At 31.4% G+C, this 19194-nt stretch overlaps 1 protein-coding gene across 2 annotated transcripts in view; it reads right to left on the reverse strand.

Moving 5' to 3' along the window:
• Positions 1-18773, reverse strand: part of LOC126878662 (COP9 signalosome complex subunit 2) — a 110336-nt gene extending 91563 nt beyond the window's left edge. For both annotated transcript variants that reach the window (XM_050641503.1, XM_050641502.1), the window contains exon 1: positions 18575-18773. In XM_050641503.1, coding sequence (XP_050497460.1) covers positions 18575-18628 — 54 coding nt within the window. In that variant the 5' untranslated portion in view covers positions 18629-18773. The remainder of the gene's footprint in view (positions 1-18574) is intronic.
• Between the last annotated feature and the right edge of the window lie 421 nt (positions 18774-19194).

Here is a 19194-nt window from a genome sequence, read left to right on the forward strand (position 1 = left end):
AATCGCGATATGATATTCGCGATAAAGGTGGGACACGCGCAGTAACCAATGGCGAGTCAAATACATACGCTTTGACAGTTCTCAATATGTAAACAAACTGTCAGGCTGACAAACTACTTAATTTTTTTGCGTTACAAAATTAATAAATTTTAATATATTTTTTTTTGTGAATGATCATAGAAAAAATCGTGTACACAACTGCATTTAATTATCATTATGATGCTCGTACTCTATACGAAACGAGCCGCCTAGCGGCGAGTATCCCTTATACTCGCTTCATCATGACCATCATTAAATGCTCGTTGCATAATATACTATTAAAAACCAGTCTCATTTCAACTGGCTTTATACAGCGTGTCTACTTAAGTTGGAAACATATGGGAAACTTTTTTGTTATTTATTTTACGAAAAAAAGTTATTCTTTATAAAAAGTTCTGCATGCTCTAAAACCTAAGATTCAATCATCAGATATCAAATTTTGTCAATATTATACGAGGTATGTAAAAAAATATGAACTTCGTTCAAGAGTAAAGTACCTTTATTTCTCTCAATATGGAAAATTCTTATTATGAAAAGTTGTTTGGAAATAAAAACTAAGATCAAATATGCAATTACATGCTTCTAATTGGAAAAAGATATTTTCCAAATTTTTCTCAAATTTATTGATACTAACTTCGTTTTTATTTATTACACATACGATAACTCTTTTATTATTACTTTTACGGAAAAAAGGTATTCTTTATAAAAAGCTCTGTACGTCCTAAGACCGAAGATGCAACCATCAGATATCACATTTTATTAATTTTATACGAGGTATGTCAAAAAATATGAATTTCACTCAAGAGTAAAGTACCTTTATTTTTCACAATATTGAAAACGGTTATTAAAAAAGTTGTTTAGAATTAAAAACTATGTTTCAATATGCAATTACATCCTTCTAATTGAAATATTGTGAAATATAAAGGTACTATAATCTTGAGCAAATTTCATATTTTTTGACACACCTCGTATAAAATTAATAAAAGTTGATATATCATGGTTGTGTCTTAGGTTTTAGACCATGCAAAGCTTTTTATAAAGAATAACTTTTTTTCGTAAAATGAATAATAAACGAGTTATCATATTTGTAATAATTAAAAACGATGTTGGGTATCCATAAATTTGAGAAAATTTTTTTTTTTCAATTACAAGCATGTAATTGCATATTTGATCTTAGTTTTTAATTCCAAACAACTTTTTATCATAAGAATTTTCGATATTGAGAGAAATAAATGTACTTTACCATTTACCGAAATTCATATTTTTTCACATACCTCGTATAATATTGAGAAAATTTGATATCTGATGATTGAATCTTGGGTTTTGGGGCATGCAGAACTTTTTATAAAGAATAACTTTTTTTCGTAAAATTAATAATAAAAAAGTTTCCCATATGTTTCCAACTTAAGTAGACACGCTGTATACATACCGTATATGAATTTCGCACCAAATAACATTCCAAATACTATAATTGTTTTATTTTTATTTAATAATACAGTAACAAGTATTTTAAAATCAATCTCCTTTTAACAGACTCTAATAAAAACTTATCTTTTTCGGTGTACGAATATTTAACATTCCGTATATGAATTTGGCACCGAATAACATTCCGTATATGCGTTTGGAACCTCGCCGCCTATTGGTTAAAATATGACCGCGTGCTGCAACGAACCAATAGAAAACTCCTACGTTCCAAATACATATATGGAATGTTTAGATGCCAACGGTAACGGTCTACGCTCCAGACGACCTCCAATAAAAATAGCAAAGGTGGCTGTGGAAAATGAGTTCAATTTAACGACAACATTGATTCGAGAATGGATGGAACACCAAAATAGCAACTTACCCTGCATCACACAAAAACCACCAGGCTTTGACTTACCACGGAACACATGGTCTATGCTGAACCGAATCAGAACCCAACACGGCAGATGTGGTTACATGATGCACAAATGGGGTAAACGACCATCCCCACTCTGTGACTGTGGACAACCACAAACCATCTATCACATCACAAAACAGTGTCCCACAAGATCATATCATGGCAGGTCAGAGGATTTCCTGATGACGACTCCAGAGTCGATAGATTATGTAAATAAGTTAGATGTATGTTTGTGAACCTATGTATTGTCTTACAAAATATATGTAAATGTAAATGTGTCAGGTGCCATACGCTAAATAAATAAATTCTCCAAGACAATGTTGTTTCCTACGCCAGCTACCTGGATGATGGCTTTATGCTAAAGCATGATAACGCTCGATGGCACACAGGACTGATTACGAAAGATTTCCTGGCCAACACCAATATAACAACAATGGACTGACCTTCATTAAGTCCAGATATGAATCTCATTGAGCACCTATGGGATAAGCTCAAACTCAGAGTTCAGGTCAGTAATCCAACACTATGGAGACCTACACAGAGGAGAGGAATCGAGATAGGACGACCTTGAAATTTTTGTACACAATTTTGCCTGTTTGCTTGGTTTCTCGCTAGGGCGGCGGTGGCGTAGAAATAGATGCTACTTTTGCATTGGAGTGAATGTGAAAATTTCGAAAATAATTAATTATTCGTAGTTAATATAAGATTATTGGTTTTGGTGGTTAATATTATTTAAATATGAGTGCCAAGAAAGCTTACACTAAAAGAACTTGCTTCGTACCGGGATTTATATCGAGTTATCGTTCCGATAAAAAATTCAAAAGGGAACTTAACGAAGTTAATAAAGACTTTTTATAAAGATTTGTCGTTATGTTATTTATAACGTTCGTGGATTAAACCTATTCGTTTGTATGTTATTTCCTTCGGTGTAAATAAAATTTGTGCCTATTATTGGTTTTTATTTTAACCTGAAAATTATAGTGATAATAGTAGGACGATCTTGAAAGTTTTTCTGTCGAAACAATGCATTTTTGAGACAAAATATTTCACAAAAATTAACATTAATTTTATAAAAGTCAGACTATCGTCTGCGTAGTTTATAGACATATATTTTTATTAACTAAATTTAAACATCTGATAGGTAAGCTTTCAGAATATAGATAAATGAAGTATTAAAAAAAAGCAGTTTAAATTTTGATAAAAAGAATACCTAATTAAAAAAAATTGATCAATAAACTTCAAATTATTTAAATAACTTTTTAAACTTTTTAAAAACAATTACGTACAGTTAAGTCAATTTTTTCAACTAACAAACTTTTTAATATCAGTTACAAAGATATTAAAAAATTAATTTGCCGTTGAAATACCATTGGTATATAAATGTGGCAGTTAGATAATGTGACAAAATATTTCCGCTTCAAAATAAGCTGTCCTACATATTAAAGTAATGACAAATTTAAATTTGATGTCACATCTCCATCTACAATGGTATATAAAGAATACACTTTTTACCACACGTCGATATGTTATAAGGTTAAAATAATTTATTTTTGGCATAAAACATATTCAGCTACAATCCACCAATAAATTAATGTCTAATTACGCTAAAAACAAAAATAAAATGAGTTAAATATTAAATAAGTCCATAAGAGCTAATGTATTTGTAGCACCTATTCGAACACTTGCGCCTCTAGCGGCGATTGCTGAAAGTTGAATTAGAGGTTGAAAAGTTAGCCCACAAACGATGCATTGCGTTTCCACTCCTTCTTACAGGTCTCCATATCCAACACCATTGGAAGAATACATCCAAGATGGCGGAAAGTAAAAATGTGCCGTCACCTCTCTCTGTAGTAAAAGAGGTAGATTTTGAAGAGAATACATTTAAATGTTGCCAAACTAAGCCTAATAAAACACTCGTTTGTATAGTATGTGGAAATAGTTAACACATCTCATGCGCTGTGAAATTCTTCAAAATAGGGGATTCGCGTGTAATTTGTTGCCAAAATAGTGATGGACAACCCATCGAATCATTTAGTGCCATAGCGATAGAAAATCAGTGGTTAAAAAGGCTGTTGGCTGAAAAAGATAATAAGTACAATTTATTATTAAATAACAATAATCTATTAAAATCAAATAATGAACATTTACTAGAAAAATTAAAGGACCTAGCCGGGTAAGATGGTGAAAAGTGCCCCCAACTCAATTTAAATTCCATATAGGCCACGTTTTAGCACATATAGAGGAACTCACTTTCTGAAATTTTTAGCACCCTAGGTGGTCACATGACCCCCCTAGAGCCTAATTAGGCTTTTTATGTTTTTATTTTTTATCTCAGCCGCATCAAGAGCTGGTCAAAAAATTTAGTTAAAAAAGTTGTATGTCTCAAAAAGATCTATATGAAAAAATTTCTTTTTAATTTTTTGGCGGGAAATTCGAATTTTTAGAACAATTTTAAACTTTTAAATAACTCTGAAAAAAAAAACTAAGACATTCGTTTTTACGAAAATCAATTAAAATGTGTATTTTTGCACAATCTTTCACCCTGAATTTTTTCAGATTTTTAAAATTGGTGAAACGTACCTTTCTTTATAAAAAACCGCATTTTTTCGGTTTTTTTTCTTTTTTTGATACAATTTTATACATATTTTTCAAAAAAGGTAACACCGTCACTAGAATAGGTAAAAAACTGAAAAATAATTGGGGTTTGCTCAATAAAAATTTTTTGTAACGCCATCCATTTTCAAGATACAGGGCGTTAAAAATAACAAAATTTTACACATTTTTTACGATTTTGCCGAAACTACTGGCAATGTTGTAATAAAACTTGGCGGGTTTTAAGAGGTAGCTATTGTGCATGTTTTGACATACAATTAAGGATTTGATACTCATCATTGGCGCGCATAGGGGTAATGGTCTGAACTTTTCAAAGAAAAAAAGATAGTACGCCACTGACATATTTTAAATTGACAATCATTTTTGAATTTCTCGTTCAATTTGCAATAAAAAATCTATCTTCTCATTTTTTCATTCGACGCGCCGTTTTGTTGCAAAAAATAAAATATCTTAACGCTTCCAAAGTATTCGAATTAATTTTTATAATGGATGTACGAGTTTATGTAGATGTAGAAACTACTAGAAGTTCGAATACTTTGTAAGGGTTAAGATCTTTTATTTTTTGAATAAAAATGGCGCGTCGTATAAAAAAATAAGAAGATAGATTTTTTGTCACAAATTGAACGAGGAATTCAAAAACGATTGTTAATTTGAAATATGTCAGTGGCGTACTATCTTTATTCTTTAAAAAGTTCAGACTATTACCCCTATGCGCGCCAATGATGAATATCAAATCCTTAATTGTATGTTAAAACATGCACAATAACTACCTCTTAAAACCCGCCAAGTTTTATTACAATGTTGCGAGTAGTTTCAGCAAAATCGTAAAAAATGTGTAAAATTTTGTTTTCTTCAACGCCCTGTATCTTGAAAATGGATGGCGTTACAAACAATTTTTATTAAGCAAACTCCAATTATTTTTCAGTTTTTTACCTATTCTAGTGACAGTGTTACCTTTTTTGAAAAATATGTATAAAATTGTATCAAAAAACGAAAAAAAAAAAACGAAAAATGCCGTTTTTTATTTTTAAAGGTACGTTTCACCAATTTTAAAAATCTGAAAAAATTCAGGGTGAAAGACTGGGCAAAAATACACATTATAATTGATTTTTGTAAAAACGAGTGTCTTAGTTTTTTTTTCAGAGTTATTTAAAAGCTTAAAATTGTTCTAAAAATTCGAATTTCCCGCCCAAAAATTAAAAAAAAATTTTTTCATATAGATCTTTTTGAAACTTACAACTTTTTTAAAAAAAAGTTTTTGGTTAGCTCTTGATGCGGCTGAGATAAAAAATAAGAACATAAAAAGCCTAATTAGGCTCTAGGGGGGTCAAGTGACCACCTAGGGGGCTAAAAATTTCAGAAAGTGAGTTCCTCTATATGTGCTAAAAAGTGGCCTATATGGAATTTAAATCGAGTTGGGGGCACTTTTCACCATCTTACCCGGCTAGGCCCTTTATTGAAATCAGAAATAACCAGAATAGACCGGGTAGTATCGTCGCCCACGCTAGCGAAATTATTCCGATTCGATTTTTTTGCACAAACTTACTAAAAAAGAGGTCCTTATAACATATCCATAGGGTACCGGGCGGTACCGTGGTCGAAAAATTGTTTAAACAATTTTTTTAAACAAATTCACGAAAATATTTTTTCATTTCGAAAATTTTTTAAGATAATTTGGGTCATTCTGAGCAAAAAAGTCTCCTGTCATTTTTCTCTAAAATTATTCGTTGTCGAGTTATATGCGATTAAAAATTATTATTTTGAAATTCAAAATGTGACTAAATCTTAAAAAAAGGTCTTCAAGGTCTAGTTCAAGGTCCTGAAGAGATTTTTGTCATTATTTTATTACAAATCTGCTATTTTTAATTATTAACAGTTAGCGCTATAGTCCAACTGTATCGTAGCCCCCGTTAGCGAAACTATTTCGATTAAATTTTTTTGCACAAACTTACTCAAAAAGAGGTCCTTATAACACATCCACAAGGTGCCGGGCGGTGCCGTGGTCCAAAAATAGTTTAAACAATTTTTTTTAAACAAATTCACAAAAATAATTTTTTCATTACGAACGATTTTTTTTAGATAATTTGGGTTATTCTGAGCATAAAAGGTCTCTTGTAATTTTTCTCTAAAATTGATTGTTGTCGAGTTATATGGCCATTTTCGCATTTTTCAAATTTTAAATCGACAACTATCAATTTTAGAGAAAAATCACAAGATACCTTTTTTGGCTCAGAATGTCCCAAACTATCTAAAAAAATTTCTCGAAGTGAAACAATTATTTTTGTGAATTTGTTTAAACAATTTTTCGACCACGGCACCGCCCGGCACCCTGTGGATATGTTATAAGTACTTCTTTTTGAGTAATAGACCAGGGCGCATCTGTAAAAATATTAGTACATTTGGACGTTGAGTGGTGACTCAACTTTTTTTGCAGAAATTGCTTGAAAATAACTCAAATAATAATATTTGAGTTATCCTCCCTCTCAAAAAGGTCCGGAACATTGTTTAAATAATCAAAATGTCAAAAAATGAAGGAAAAATTCGATTTTTTTCTTCGTTTTTTGATTATAACTTTAAGAGTATTCATTTCCGAGAAAAGTTGTATTGACATAAAAGTTGTGTAATTAAATTGCCTACAATATAGAGTTGGTTGAAAATTTAAAAAATAGTCACCCTTGTTGCAAAATAGCAATAATTGGGAAAAAACTATACAAAAACAAGTATTCGCATTTTACGTTTTTCAACCATTTATGCTAAACTTAGGACCTTTAAATTTCACCCAGAAAAACTATATGATACAATTAAACAATACTGTAAATTTCATTGAGATCGGTTCAATAGATTTTGCAAAATAAATTTTGCAATCCAGCTTTCGCAAAAAAAATTCATTTTTTCAAACTGTTACAGGACTGAAAATGAAGCAGATAGCAAGTTGAAATTTTTTTTGCTTATAGAAGTGTACTGTACCTTTCATTTGCAATTTGCAAAACTAAAATAGATCAACCACCACGGCGTCAGGAATTTTTTTAAATAAACATTAATTATTGGTGTTGCGCGCAGGACACCGGATAGTTTGCTCTGATTGGGCATTCCAATGACCTTTAATAATTATTGACACATTTTAATTTTTATTACATTGCGATATAAATAAATAAATTTGTTTATTGCAAAATAAAAACACATACTCTATCCTTTGAAATAACACTTTTTTTAGCAAAAACTTTCTTTGTTCATATATTTTAACTTGAGAATAAAAGTTTATTATTTTTAAACATATGCAATTGTTTAAACAATATTTCACAAACAATAATAAAATTAGTTTGATTTTTGTGGAATTAAAATATTAAAATACAACAAAATATAGAGTAAGAAAATAATATATTAGATGAAGATTGGAAGAAATTTTGGTGGAAATCAACTTCATGTGAATCGAACACCGCTGTCCTGCGCGTAGCACCAATAATTAATGTTTATTTAAAAAAATTCCTGACGCCGTGGTAGTTAATCTATTTTAATTTTGCAAATTGGAAATGAAAGGTACAGTACACTTCTATACGCAAAAAAATTTCAACTTGCTATCTGCTTTATTTTCAGTACTGTAACATTTTGAAGAAATGAATTGTTTTTGCGAAAGCTGGATTGCAAAATTTATTTTGCAAAATCTATTGAATCGATCTTAATGAAATTTACAGTATTATTTTACTGTATCATAAAGTTTTTCTGGGTGAAATATGAAGGTCATAAGTGTAGCATAAATGGTTGAAAAACGTAAAATGCGAATACTTGTTTTTGTATGGTTTTTTTCGCAATTATTGCTATTTTGCAACAAGGGTGATTATTTTTTCAACTTTTAACTCATTTTATATTGTAGAATATTTAATTACGCAACTTTTATGTTAGTACATCTTTTCTGGGAAATGAATACTTTTAAAGTTATAATCAAAAAACGAAGAAAAAAATCGAATTTTTCCTTAATTTTTTGACATTTTAATTATTTAAACAATGTTCCGGACCTTTTTGAGAGGGAGGATAACTCAAATATTATTATTTGAGTTATTTTCAAGCAATTTCTGCAAAAAAATTTGAGTCACCTCTCAACGTCCATCTCAAAACAGATGGGCCCTGGACTATAAGTTTGTGCAAAAAAATCGAATCGGAATAATTTCACTAACGGGGACGACGATACATCCTGGCTATAGTGCTAATTGTTAATAATTAAAAATAACAGCTTTGTAATCAAATAATGACAAAAATCTCTTCAGGACCTTGAAGAAGGGGTTTGAGACTTGATTTAGTCACATTTTGAATTTCAAAATAATAACTTTTAATCGAGTTATTAAACCTTGAAAATGGCCATTTTCGCATTTTTCAAATTTTTAATCGCATATAACTCGACAACAGTCAATTTTAGAGAAAAATGACAAGATACCTATTTTGCTCAGAATGACACAATTAGGTACCTAAAAAAAATGTTCGAAATGAAAAAAATATTTTTGTGAATTTGTTAAAAAAAATTGTTTAAACAATTTTTCAACCACGGCACCGCCCGGCACCCTGTGGATATGTTATAAGGATAGGGTTACCATAATTTATTCAGGCCAAATCCGGACAGGGGTAGTTCAAGGAAAAAAAACATATCCTTGCCCTTGCCTTTTGACACCCCAAAGTTAGTATTGGTATTATCAGCACAAAGACAAACTACTTTTGAATCAATAGAGTACTTTTTAATTACATTTTAAAACATGTTCTACGAAAAGATCAGATGTTTCACCCGGAAGTTCATCAAAAAATAAAAGTTTCACGTTGACACCTTCATTTTGCTTAAAATAACGAACACATACCGGAGTCAGTTTGATTTTGTTTCTGTTTGAACTATCAATAATTGTAACCGTAATAAAATTTGCATCTTTGAGATCTTCGAGTAATTTGTTAAATATGATTTTTACATCTTCTTTTAGTAAAGAAAAAAATCCGGACCTTTCTCATATCCGGACATGTCTTTCAAATCCGGACTGTCCGGACGAAATCCGGACGTATGGTAACCCTATATAAGGACCTCTTTTTGAGTAAGTTTGTGCAAAAAAATCGAATCGGAATAATTTCGCTAGCAAGGGCGACGATACTGCCCGGTCTAGAACCAGAATCTCACAAAAACCCAACACAACTGTTAATGAGGGTTTAATAAAAACTCAATGTAATGAAGATAAAGCAAGAATCATATTATTTGTTTCAGCACGTAGCGTTTCGTCACAGTATAAAGAAGGAACAGTAAAACCACTCTCCGAAAAATTGGAAGTAAAATCTGTAGTCGCGCATGGCGACCGCGCAATGTTCTTAGTCGCTTTTGCCCCACTCTTGCATTGCTGGTCGCATAGAAACGTACGGGTTTTAACAGAGAAAACCCGCATCCACCACTGGTGAATTATCAATTGCGTACTGCCGGTATTACTTCTTGAGATCAAAGTGCCGACAGAGAAGTGGTTTTACTGTCCCTCTTTATGCTGTGGTTTCGTTTCCGAAAAATATTGATTTTAATGGTTTTAAATATGAACAATTCATACTGTCCGGAGCGTATAGTATCAGAGTGGTATCAGACAACTCTTTGTAAAATCAGGTTTTTCGGAGACTACGCTACGTGCCAGAACGGTGCGGGCATGATAATATGATTCTTCCTTAAGACGGCCAGTGTCTAGTTAACGAATTCTTAATACAAAACAAACAATGAAACTGACTCAAATAAAAATTTTAATGATAAAAACACCAAACATGTTGAAAGGAATTCCAATATACAGGGCAGTTCAAAAATTACTACAACCGAATTAAATGCACAATTAATGGAAATTCAAACCAAACAAACATGTGACTACATTACAAATTTAACTGTTGAAAATGAGGAAAGCACAAAAATGAATCTTAATCATATCACAACGGGGGGGAGTTCAGAGAATAAAACGAACGATGAAAGATATCAGATTGTGACAAAAAGACGCAAGAAAATAATGGGAACTGGAATTGATGATAAGGATTTCCATGGAAAATCCGAAAAACCAGACAAAAAATTGTGGCTATTCATCTCAAAAGTTCCGGACAGTGTAAATGCGGACCACATCAAGAGTTTCATAATAACTAAGACAAACTGTGAGGATATACAAGTAAAATTGTTACCAACTGACCATAAAAGAAGGGATAATCAATGTGTTATGATAGGTGTACTTCCTGACTTAAGGGAAGAAATTTACAATCCTGCTTTTTGGCCGAAAAAAACTGGTATTGAACGATTTAACTTAAGTTAGGAAGAAGTTACTTTTATCATCACCAGACAGTTCTTTAAAAATATTGCAACTAAATGCTCAATCTTTGACAAGTAAGTTACTCAAACTTGAAGTCTTAACATTGCAAGAAACGCCTGATATAATTTGTCTATCAGAACATTGGTGTACTGAAGAAACATCCAATTTATGACCCTGAACGGATACAACATCGTCTCTTATTTTTGTCGAAAGTTCCATATCCATGGAGGATTCATCATCTACATCAAAGCTGATATTAAATTCAAAACATTAGATGTCTCTAACTTTAGTCAAGAAATGGTTTGTGAGTGCTGTGCGATTTCTCTGTTTATAGCTAATAGGAAAATTTGTGTTATTAGTGTTTATCGTTTGCCATCAGGAGAAGTTCAGAGCTTTATGTGTAAATTACATAATATATTGGAGCTATGCAGTAAGTCATATCATGATATTTATATTTGGGGGGATCTAAACATTGATTATTTTGTCATGTCTAATAATAAGCAATCTTTTAACGAGTTTTTAGTAATTTATAATCTGAGAGTCACATCTGAGGTTCCTACAAGGGTTTTAAAGTGGGTAAAACATCATCTACAAAATTGAACTACATATTGACAAATATCGAACCACATCTTTATAAATCAAATGTTTTCGAGGGGCACTTCAGTGACCATAAAGTATTTTCACTTAGTGTAAATTTGCAAGCCAATAAAGTATCGAAAAAGGATAAAAAACCCATCAGTTGCAGAGATGTGTCAGATTCCCAATTGAATGCTGAATATGTCACAAATTCAGTTGTTAGCATTTTAGATTACAATCTAAATTTATATTGTCCAATAAAAACACGGTATAAAGCACACTAAACAAATAAAGCTACATTAGTATCCAATGGGGTAAGACTCGCTAGTGAAAAACTAAAAAATTTACACTGGATTGCAAAAAATATAGGGAATCTCGAGCCTCAAGATACCTATAAACAGGCAAAAAAGGATATAATTATTCTCTATTAATAAATACTAAAAAAAACTTTCATAGTGACTTAAAATCAATCTTACAATATACCAAAAACAATTTGGAATTTAGTAAAAAGTGAAACTGGTAGGCAAAAGAACAGGTCTGATATTATTCTACATTATGATAATAAAATTATTACCAAGTCTTGTGATATTGCTAATTCGTTTGCCTCATATTTTGCTACAATTACAGAATACAATTTTCAAACTCATTTTGGCACATCGTTGCCTTCTTGTACTACCTCAAAAATGTGTAACCAAACATTTTTCTTTTTACCCGTAACTCCAATTGAAATAAAAAATACAATCGATCAGCTAAAAAATAAGCCTAGTACTGGTATTGATAACATATTTGTAAAAATAATAAAACTGATAAGTGATCATATATCGAATCCTTTAACCCATTTAGTTAATCTCTCAATAACAACCAGCCAATTTCCATTCATATTTAAAATGGCAAAAGTTATTCCAATCTTCAAAAAGAATGACCCTCATGATATTTCAAATTATAGACCAGTATAGCGTAATTTCCAAAGTAATAGAGAAGGTTGTATACAACAGAATGTTAAATTTTTAGAAGAATACAATTTATTAACTCCAAACCAACACGGATTTAGACCAAAAAAGTCGACAATAACGGCTGCATGCAGCTTGTTTGAGCGCATTTTTGATGAATTAGATAGTAGAAACCACGTGGCAGGACTATTTTTTGATCTATCACGAGCTTTTGACTGCTTAGACATAACATTTATTCACAATAAATTATATAACGTTGGTTTTAGAGGGATATTTCTAGAATGGGTAATAAATTTCTTAAGTGACAGGAAGAGGGTTGTTAAAATTAAGAATCAAGCTCAGAACCATTCACAACAAATAAAGGAGTACCACAGGGATCCGTGCTGGGACCATTATTATTCCTAATTTTTATTAACGACCTACCAGATCACATAAGGGCACTTATAATATCAATGTTTGCTGATGATACCTTGTTAATAGTCTCTGCAGGTACACTCGAGGAATTAAAAATGGCAATGAAGACTGTTGTTGACTGCTTTATACACTGGTGTAATAACAGATTAATATTAAACATTGACAAGACTCAAATCATTTACTTTCACTCATACAACTCATCTACCAATGACTATATCTTAACCATCCATGACAGAAACATAATGTTATCTTCCACTCACTCTACAAAGTTTTTGGGTGTGTTCATTGATTGTAATCTCAAACGGTCAGAGCAAGTGAATTCAGTGAACATGAAATTGAATAAAGCTTTTTATGCTATATCTACAATTAAAAACACACTCCCCATCTCGGCATTAATGAACATGTATTGCCTTGCTTACAGCCACATGTGCTATAATGTAATTTTGTGGGGAAACTCAGTAGATTCCAAAATTATTAAAGTGTTCATTATCCAAAAAAAAATTATCCGTAAAATTTTTAATTTGGATTATCAACAATCGTGCAAACCAATTTTTATTAAACATCAAATTTTAACTTTCTGCTGCCTATACAGGGTGTCCAGAAACTCTACCGACAAACGAAGACAGGAGATTGCTCAGATAATTTTAAGACAATTTAACCCAATTCACCTAGTCCGAAAATGCTTCCTAAGGGAGCTAGAGCTCTTTGAAGATGGCGCCATGTAATTAGTTTTTCTTAAATACCTCCAGAACGCTTCTATCTAGAAAAACGAAAATTTGTATACTTATTTACTTTCCATAAATGAATCGATTCCATCCATTGCGAATTTCTAGTACCGGTCATAGGCGTCCGTTTTGGGTAGAACAACGGTTATTTTATCGCATAACTTTTTTGTCTTCAACTTTTAAGCATTTTTAATACTGGATTATTAAATTGTGAGGTATTCTAGTACTAAAAGGTACTCTTACTTTAAGTCGGTAGGATACACCGTTTTCTAGAAAAATCGATTTGAATGTTTTTAGTTTTGGGAATTTGAAAAAAAAATTGAAAAAAATTAAAAAAAAAAACGATGTATTTTACCAACTTAAAGCAAGAGTAACTTTTAGTACTCGAATATCTCATAACTGAATGATCTAGTGTCAAAAATACTTAAAAATTAAAGACAATAAAGTTATGCTATAAAATAACTGTTGACCTACCCAAAACGGACGCCTATGACTGTTTCTAGAAATTCGCCAACAATGAAATCGATTAATCTCTGGAATATAAATAAATGTACTAGTTTTTATCTTTCTAAATAGTTTTTTTTTAATCTTTTTTTTTTAATTCAAAGAACGAAAAATTTTCAAATCGATTTTTCTAGAAAACGGTATATCCTATCGACTTAAAGTAAGAGTACCTTTTAGTACTAGAATACCTCACAATTTAATAATTCAGAGTCAAAAATGCAAAAATTAAATACAAAAAAGTTAGGCGATAAAATAACCATTGCCCTACCCAAAACGGACGCCTATGACCGGTACTAGAAATTCACAATGGAATGAATCGATTCATTTCTGGAAAGTAAATAAGCATACCAATTTTGGTTTTTCTAAATAGAAACGTTCTGGAGGTATTTAAGAAAAACTAATTACATGACGCCATCTTCAAAGAGCTCTAGCTCCCTTAGAAAGCATTTTCGGACTAGGTGAATTGGGTTAAATTGTCTTAAAATTATCTGAGGAATCTCCTGTCTTCGTTTGTCGGTAGAGTTTCTGGACACCCTGTATATCTATAAATGTTTACTTTATGTAAAAGAGGAAATCAATACATTTCCAGTAAATTCAGACAATCACTATTACAATACAAGAAGTGCTGAATCTTTACGAGTTCCTAAACACAGAACATCGAAATTTCAAAATTGCTTCAGATATATGGGACTGACCTTATACAATCATTTGCCAAAAACTGTGAAAGAAATACCACTTTCCACTACATTTAAAAAAAAATGTCAAAGATTTACTGTTAAGAAAAGCATATTAGTCTATAAATGAATATCTTGAGGACAAACTGCAGTAGCTTCATATTTTACTTGTAAAAATGTTATTTTATGTTTTGTCAATTTTGTTACACTGTGAATATTGTATTATACACATTAATGTTTTTTATACTGAATTTTGTAGTGACGTATCCTATACATTTATTTTGAATGTCTTAAAGGATCAATAAAGTATGACAGTGACACTGGTGGAGCAAAAAACTACATTAGATGAAGAGTGGGAAGCGATTCCTCAGGAAGTAGTAAGAAACTGGGAAACCTAATAAGGATGCATGGAAAGTGTAATACAACGCAGAAGAGGAAATAGATTTTTTATGTTAATTTACTTTTATATTCATTACATAATGACTTTCATTAATAACATGTTTTCTCATGTACAATATTAACTATCTTTCTTACGTTCTTTAATTACTAGTTTTATAAATATTTAGGTCATTGCAATAAAAATTACTTCTGTTCACGATGTTTTACTTGTAAGTTTACATTATGTGTGGATAGCCACTTACAGTATAATTAAAAAACATAACTTACAGTTGTATCCCTGAATCTTTACCCGTGCATCATCATTTAAAGCATTCGACATAAGTCGATGATAAGTCGGACATTGAAATTTACTAAGCACAACAGCAAGTGACTTGCTGTTGCGTTTAGTAAATTTCAATTTCCGACTTATCATCGACTTATTTTGTATGGTTTAAATGATGACGCACGGGTAAAGATTCAGGGACTCAACTGTATTTTACTTTTGAGTCGATTTTTTTGCTCTCACCAAACACACAATGTTTTTGAAAAATTCAAATAAGGAAGTTATAAATAAATCTTCTTGACTGGTTTTACAACTCGATATTAGTATTCGCAGCATCTGCTACAGCTATCCCCTTCTATGAACTTGCGCTTCCATTTCACATTATTGTACACCAATTCTAGATAAATCGGCTTCAACATCATCTTTCAATCTTTTTCTAGGAAGTTCTACTGATTTTCTACCGTTCTGTCTCTCAAAAAACACTATCTTTAACACTCTGTCTTCTGCTGATTTTTCCAGATAACCTGCCAATCTTATGCTGTTAGCTTTTATATATCTCATGATATTTACAGTATCATCCAGAGTCACCAGTTCAGCATTGCAGCGCCTTCTCCACTCTCTTGTCAATTCATCTCTATGATGCCCAAATATCATTCTGAGAACCTTCCTTTCAAAAACCAGCAGCATACTTTATTTCCTGCTGATGTAGAGTCCATGTTTCACTTCCATATGTAACAACTAAGCGCAGGGCCGGCGATAATGGGCCTGCAAGGGATGCACTGTAGGCGGGCACCCCTGTTTGGAGTTTGGGGGGTGCCAAAATGACCTTTTTTCTGTCGGTGCTATACAAAATAATAATTTAAAAGACACTGAAGGGCACCTATGCTTCTTTTGCAGGTGGGCGCCTTATACTCTAGCGCCGGTACTGACTAAGCGAATAATTGACAGGTACAGTCTTAATTTAGATTGTCTTTTTAGCAGTTTAGATCTTAATAAAGATGATTTTATTTCTCTTCTCTTCATTTATTTGAAGGCCCAGACCACCCAGATCCTCGATTCACCTGTCAGCTCAGATGATATGATATTTAAAGCAGATTTTAAGGCCACATTGAATAGCAATGGTGATAAGGGGTCTCCTTGTCTAAGTCCTGATGTTATACTAAATGGCATCAATGTGCTCTACGTTTACCTGTGCATATCGCCTGGTGAGAACAATAGTGGCGAAACTTCAAAATGAACATTTAGAGATAATCTTATTTGAAGTTTTGATGAAACTGCTGAATAGTATAACTGACTAATAGGTAATCATTTTGCAGAATTTTTCTTATAGTATACTTTCTAGGTATTTAAACCAATTAGTAGAAGTAGTTTTATTTGAAGAAAAGATAAACATTGTGTTTATTTTAGATTTTTTTTCTTCGTTACGTCATTATTGCATTATCGAGGATGTTTAACTGGATGTTTCTCCACTATACTTTACTACTACTACGCTACAACAGTTTGGTTTTTGCATCAAATAACATATTTATTGTACAAACCAAAAAGCTATTCACAAAATGAAACTAAAGTACAATAGAAGTACACAGAAATATAACAAAATAAGATCTGAAGTAATAATTATTAACATTATCTCTGTTAGCAAGAAAACGATAAACATGATAAAAAATGAAAAGTAAGCAGAAGAACTATGAATAGTAAAATCAAATTCATTATTTCACTTAGGTATGTTTCATTTTTCAAGCTACTGAAGAACTGATTGTGGGAGGTAGGAATTGATTTATTTTGTAAGAGACTTTGCAAGTCATCAAACTTCTTTTTAGAAATGGATATTGGTTCTCAATAGAGTGGAACCAAAGAATACTGATCCAAAGTGCATAGTCCCTTTCTTGATTTTCAATTTCCAAGTAAGACCGGTTGAAACTGAGTTTCTCTGTAAGAAGTTGTTTAAAAAAACCACACAAACAAAGAAGACCACACAGACAAAAGTGCACATTCGCCACTATTTCACATTGCACTACTATTTTTAAAGAAAATCGAAAAGACGGTTAACAGAACATTAAAAAAAATAAATATTCATAGTACATATAGCTCTCAAATTGTATTTGTATGTTTTATTCGACAATATAAGAGGGATTTATGTTAGTACAGTCGAATCAGTTTGATTTAAAATATTCCGAAGTCTTTGTTTGTTTTAGTGTTACTTCACATTTTGCAACAGCTGAATTTCTTAATCGACGTAAAATCATCAAATCTAATAATTATTGTGCCGTGCGTTTTTATTTTCGGCTTGCGATTCTAAAAATAGAACTCTAAAAGCATGGCATCATTTATCATTACCTATTTAAATTGAAATTTAATCCAGAGCCCTGAATAAGAACAAAACTTATTTACATAAAAAATGCAATGGTGGCATTACTGCACATGTACATTTCAACGAATTTCGTTTGGCTTATCGCAATGCTCAAACAAAATGAATTGATGACTAAATTTTTACTTATGTAGTCAATATAACAACTTATGTATGGACCCTGACGGTTCACAGAGGTGACGGTTAATAGAGAGACGGATAATCGAGGTTCCACTGTAGTTCAATGTTCAAATACGTGGAAGCACGGCGTAATGAGAGATTTGCCAGTGTTGATATAAAGTTTCGTTACGTTCCCAAAGAAGACAATTTAAGAACTGACATTTCATCGTTAATGCATCAAAATATTTGACAAATTCACAATACCATAAAGACATGTAGGCGCCCTCTAGTAATAAGGAAATTAAATATCGGTTTGCCGATATTGCACATAAAAGAGGGCATATTTAGATGTCGGTTGATATACTTAACTCAAAAACGTGGATTTTCGAGTTTCGCTAATATTGTTCTCACTAGGCGATATGTCTGTTAGCTCCACTCATTTTCTTATAAAAACCTTATAAATAAATGGCTAAAATTAAATCAATATGTAATTATCTATTATTAAACTATTTTCTGAAGGTAATTAAAGTATACAATGTAGTTTTAAAACCAGACACTACTCAAAAAAAGCAATGTCCGAATATTGATGTTTTTTATTATTTAAATGTTATCTACAAAAAATCTAAGTGTAAGGTAGATGAGAACTTTTAATATGTAATAGCTTAATATTATGTATTAATTAAATATAGATTGACCGGTATGTAAGAAGGAACGTAAATATTCAGTATTTATATAAATAAGATTTTAATGAAACAGGTTATGTGTCAAAAGTTACCTACCAAACCATAATCTTCTTCATCATCACACATAAAATCATCTTCATTATCCGACATTTTTAACAAATATACAGTGAATCTTTCACAACCTAAGTTAAAATCCGACTTTTTTAACACCTTATTATTTATTTTTGAATTAAGTTGTACCAGTTTTATTGGTTTGTCGTTTGTCCCCGATACGCCATTTTCCAAACTAAAAATTGACATTGACAGTGACAGGAGTGACATATAGAGCGGTAAATTTAAAACAATTTCCATTCAATTTAATCAAAAATGCAACTAATGAATTATTATTTAAATCATATCATGGAAAGTATTTACTTTTACGATCTTTTACTAAAAATATAACAAAATAGTTTTTAATTATCCTGTAAATTGGGTCGAATAGCTATTAGTGATATAATTTTATTTCCATGAATGATCTTTGTGTGATTGTTTAATTCTTCCTTTTCTTCTATAAATAATAATCCCGAACTGGATGTAGTAATAATAAACTAACATTATGGACATAATATGAACTCGGGGAAAATAAGTGAAGCCAGCCACCTTAAAGTAAAGGTGGCTATGGTGAAGCCGATTTTTTAAAGTTTAGTGTGCGCGTTGTCCGCTAGATGGAACAAATG

The sequence above is a fragment of the Diabrotica virgifera genome, chromosome 10 (assembly GCF_917563875.1).
Source record: "Diabrotica virgifera virgifera chromosome 10, PGI_DIABVI_V3a".
NCBI classification, from domain to species: domain Eukaryota; kingdom Metazoa; phylum Arthropoda; class Insecta; order Coleoptera; family Chrysomelidae; genus Diabrotica; species Diabrotica virgifera.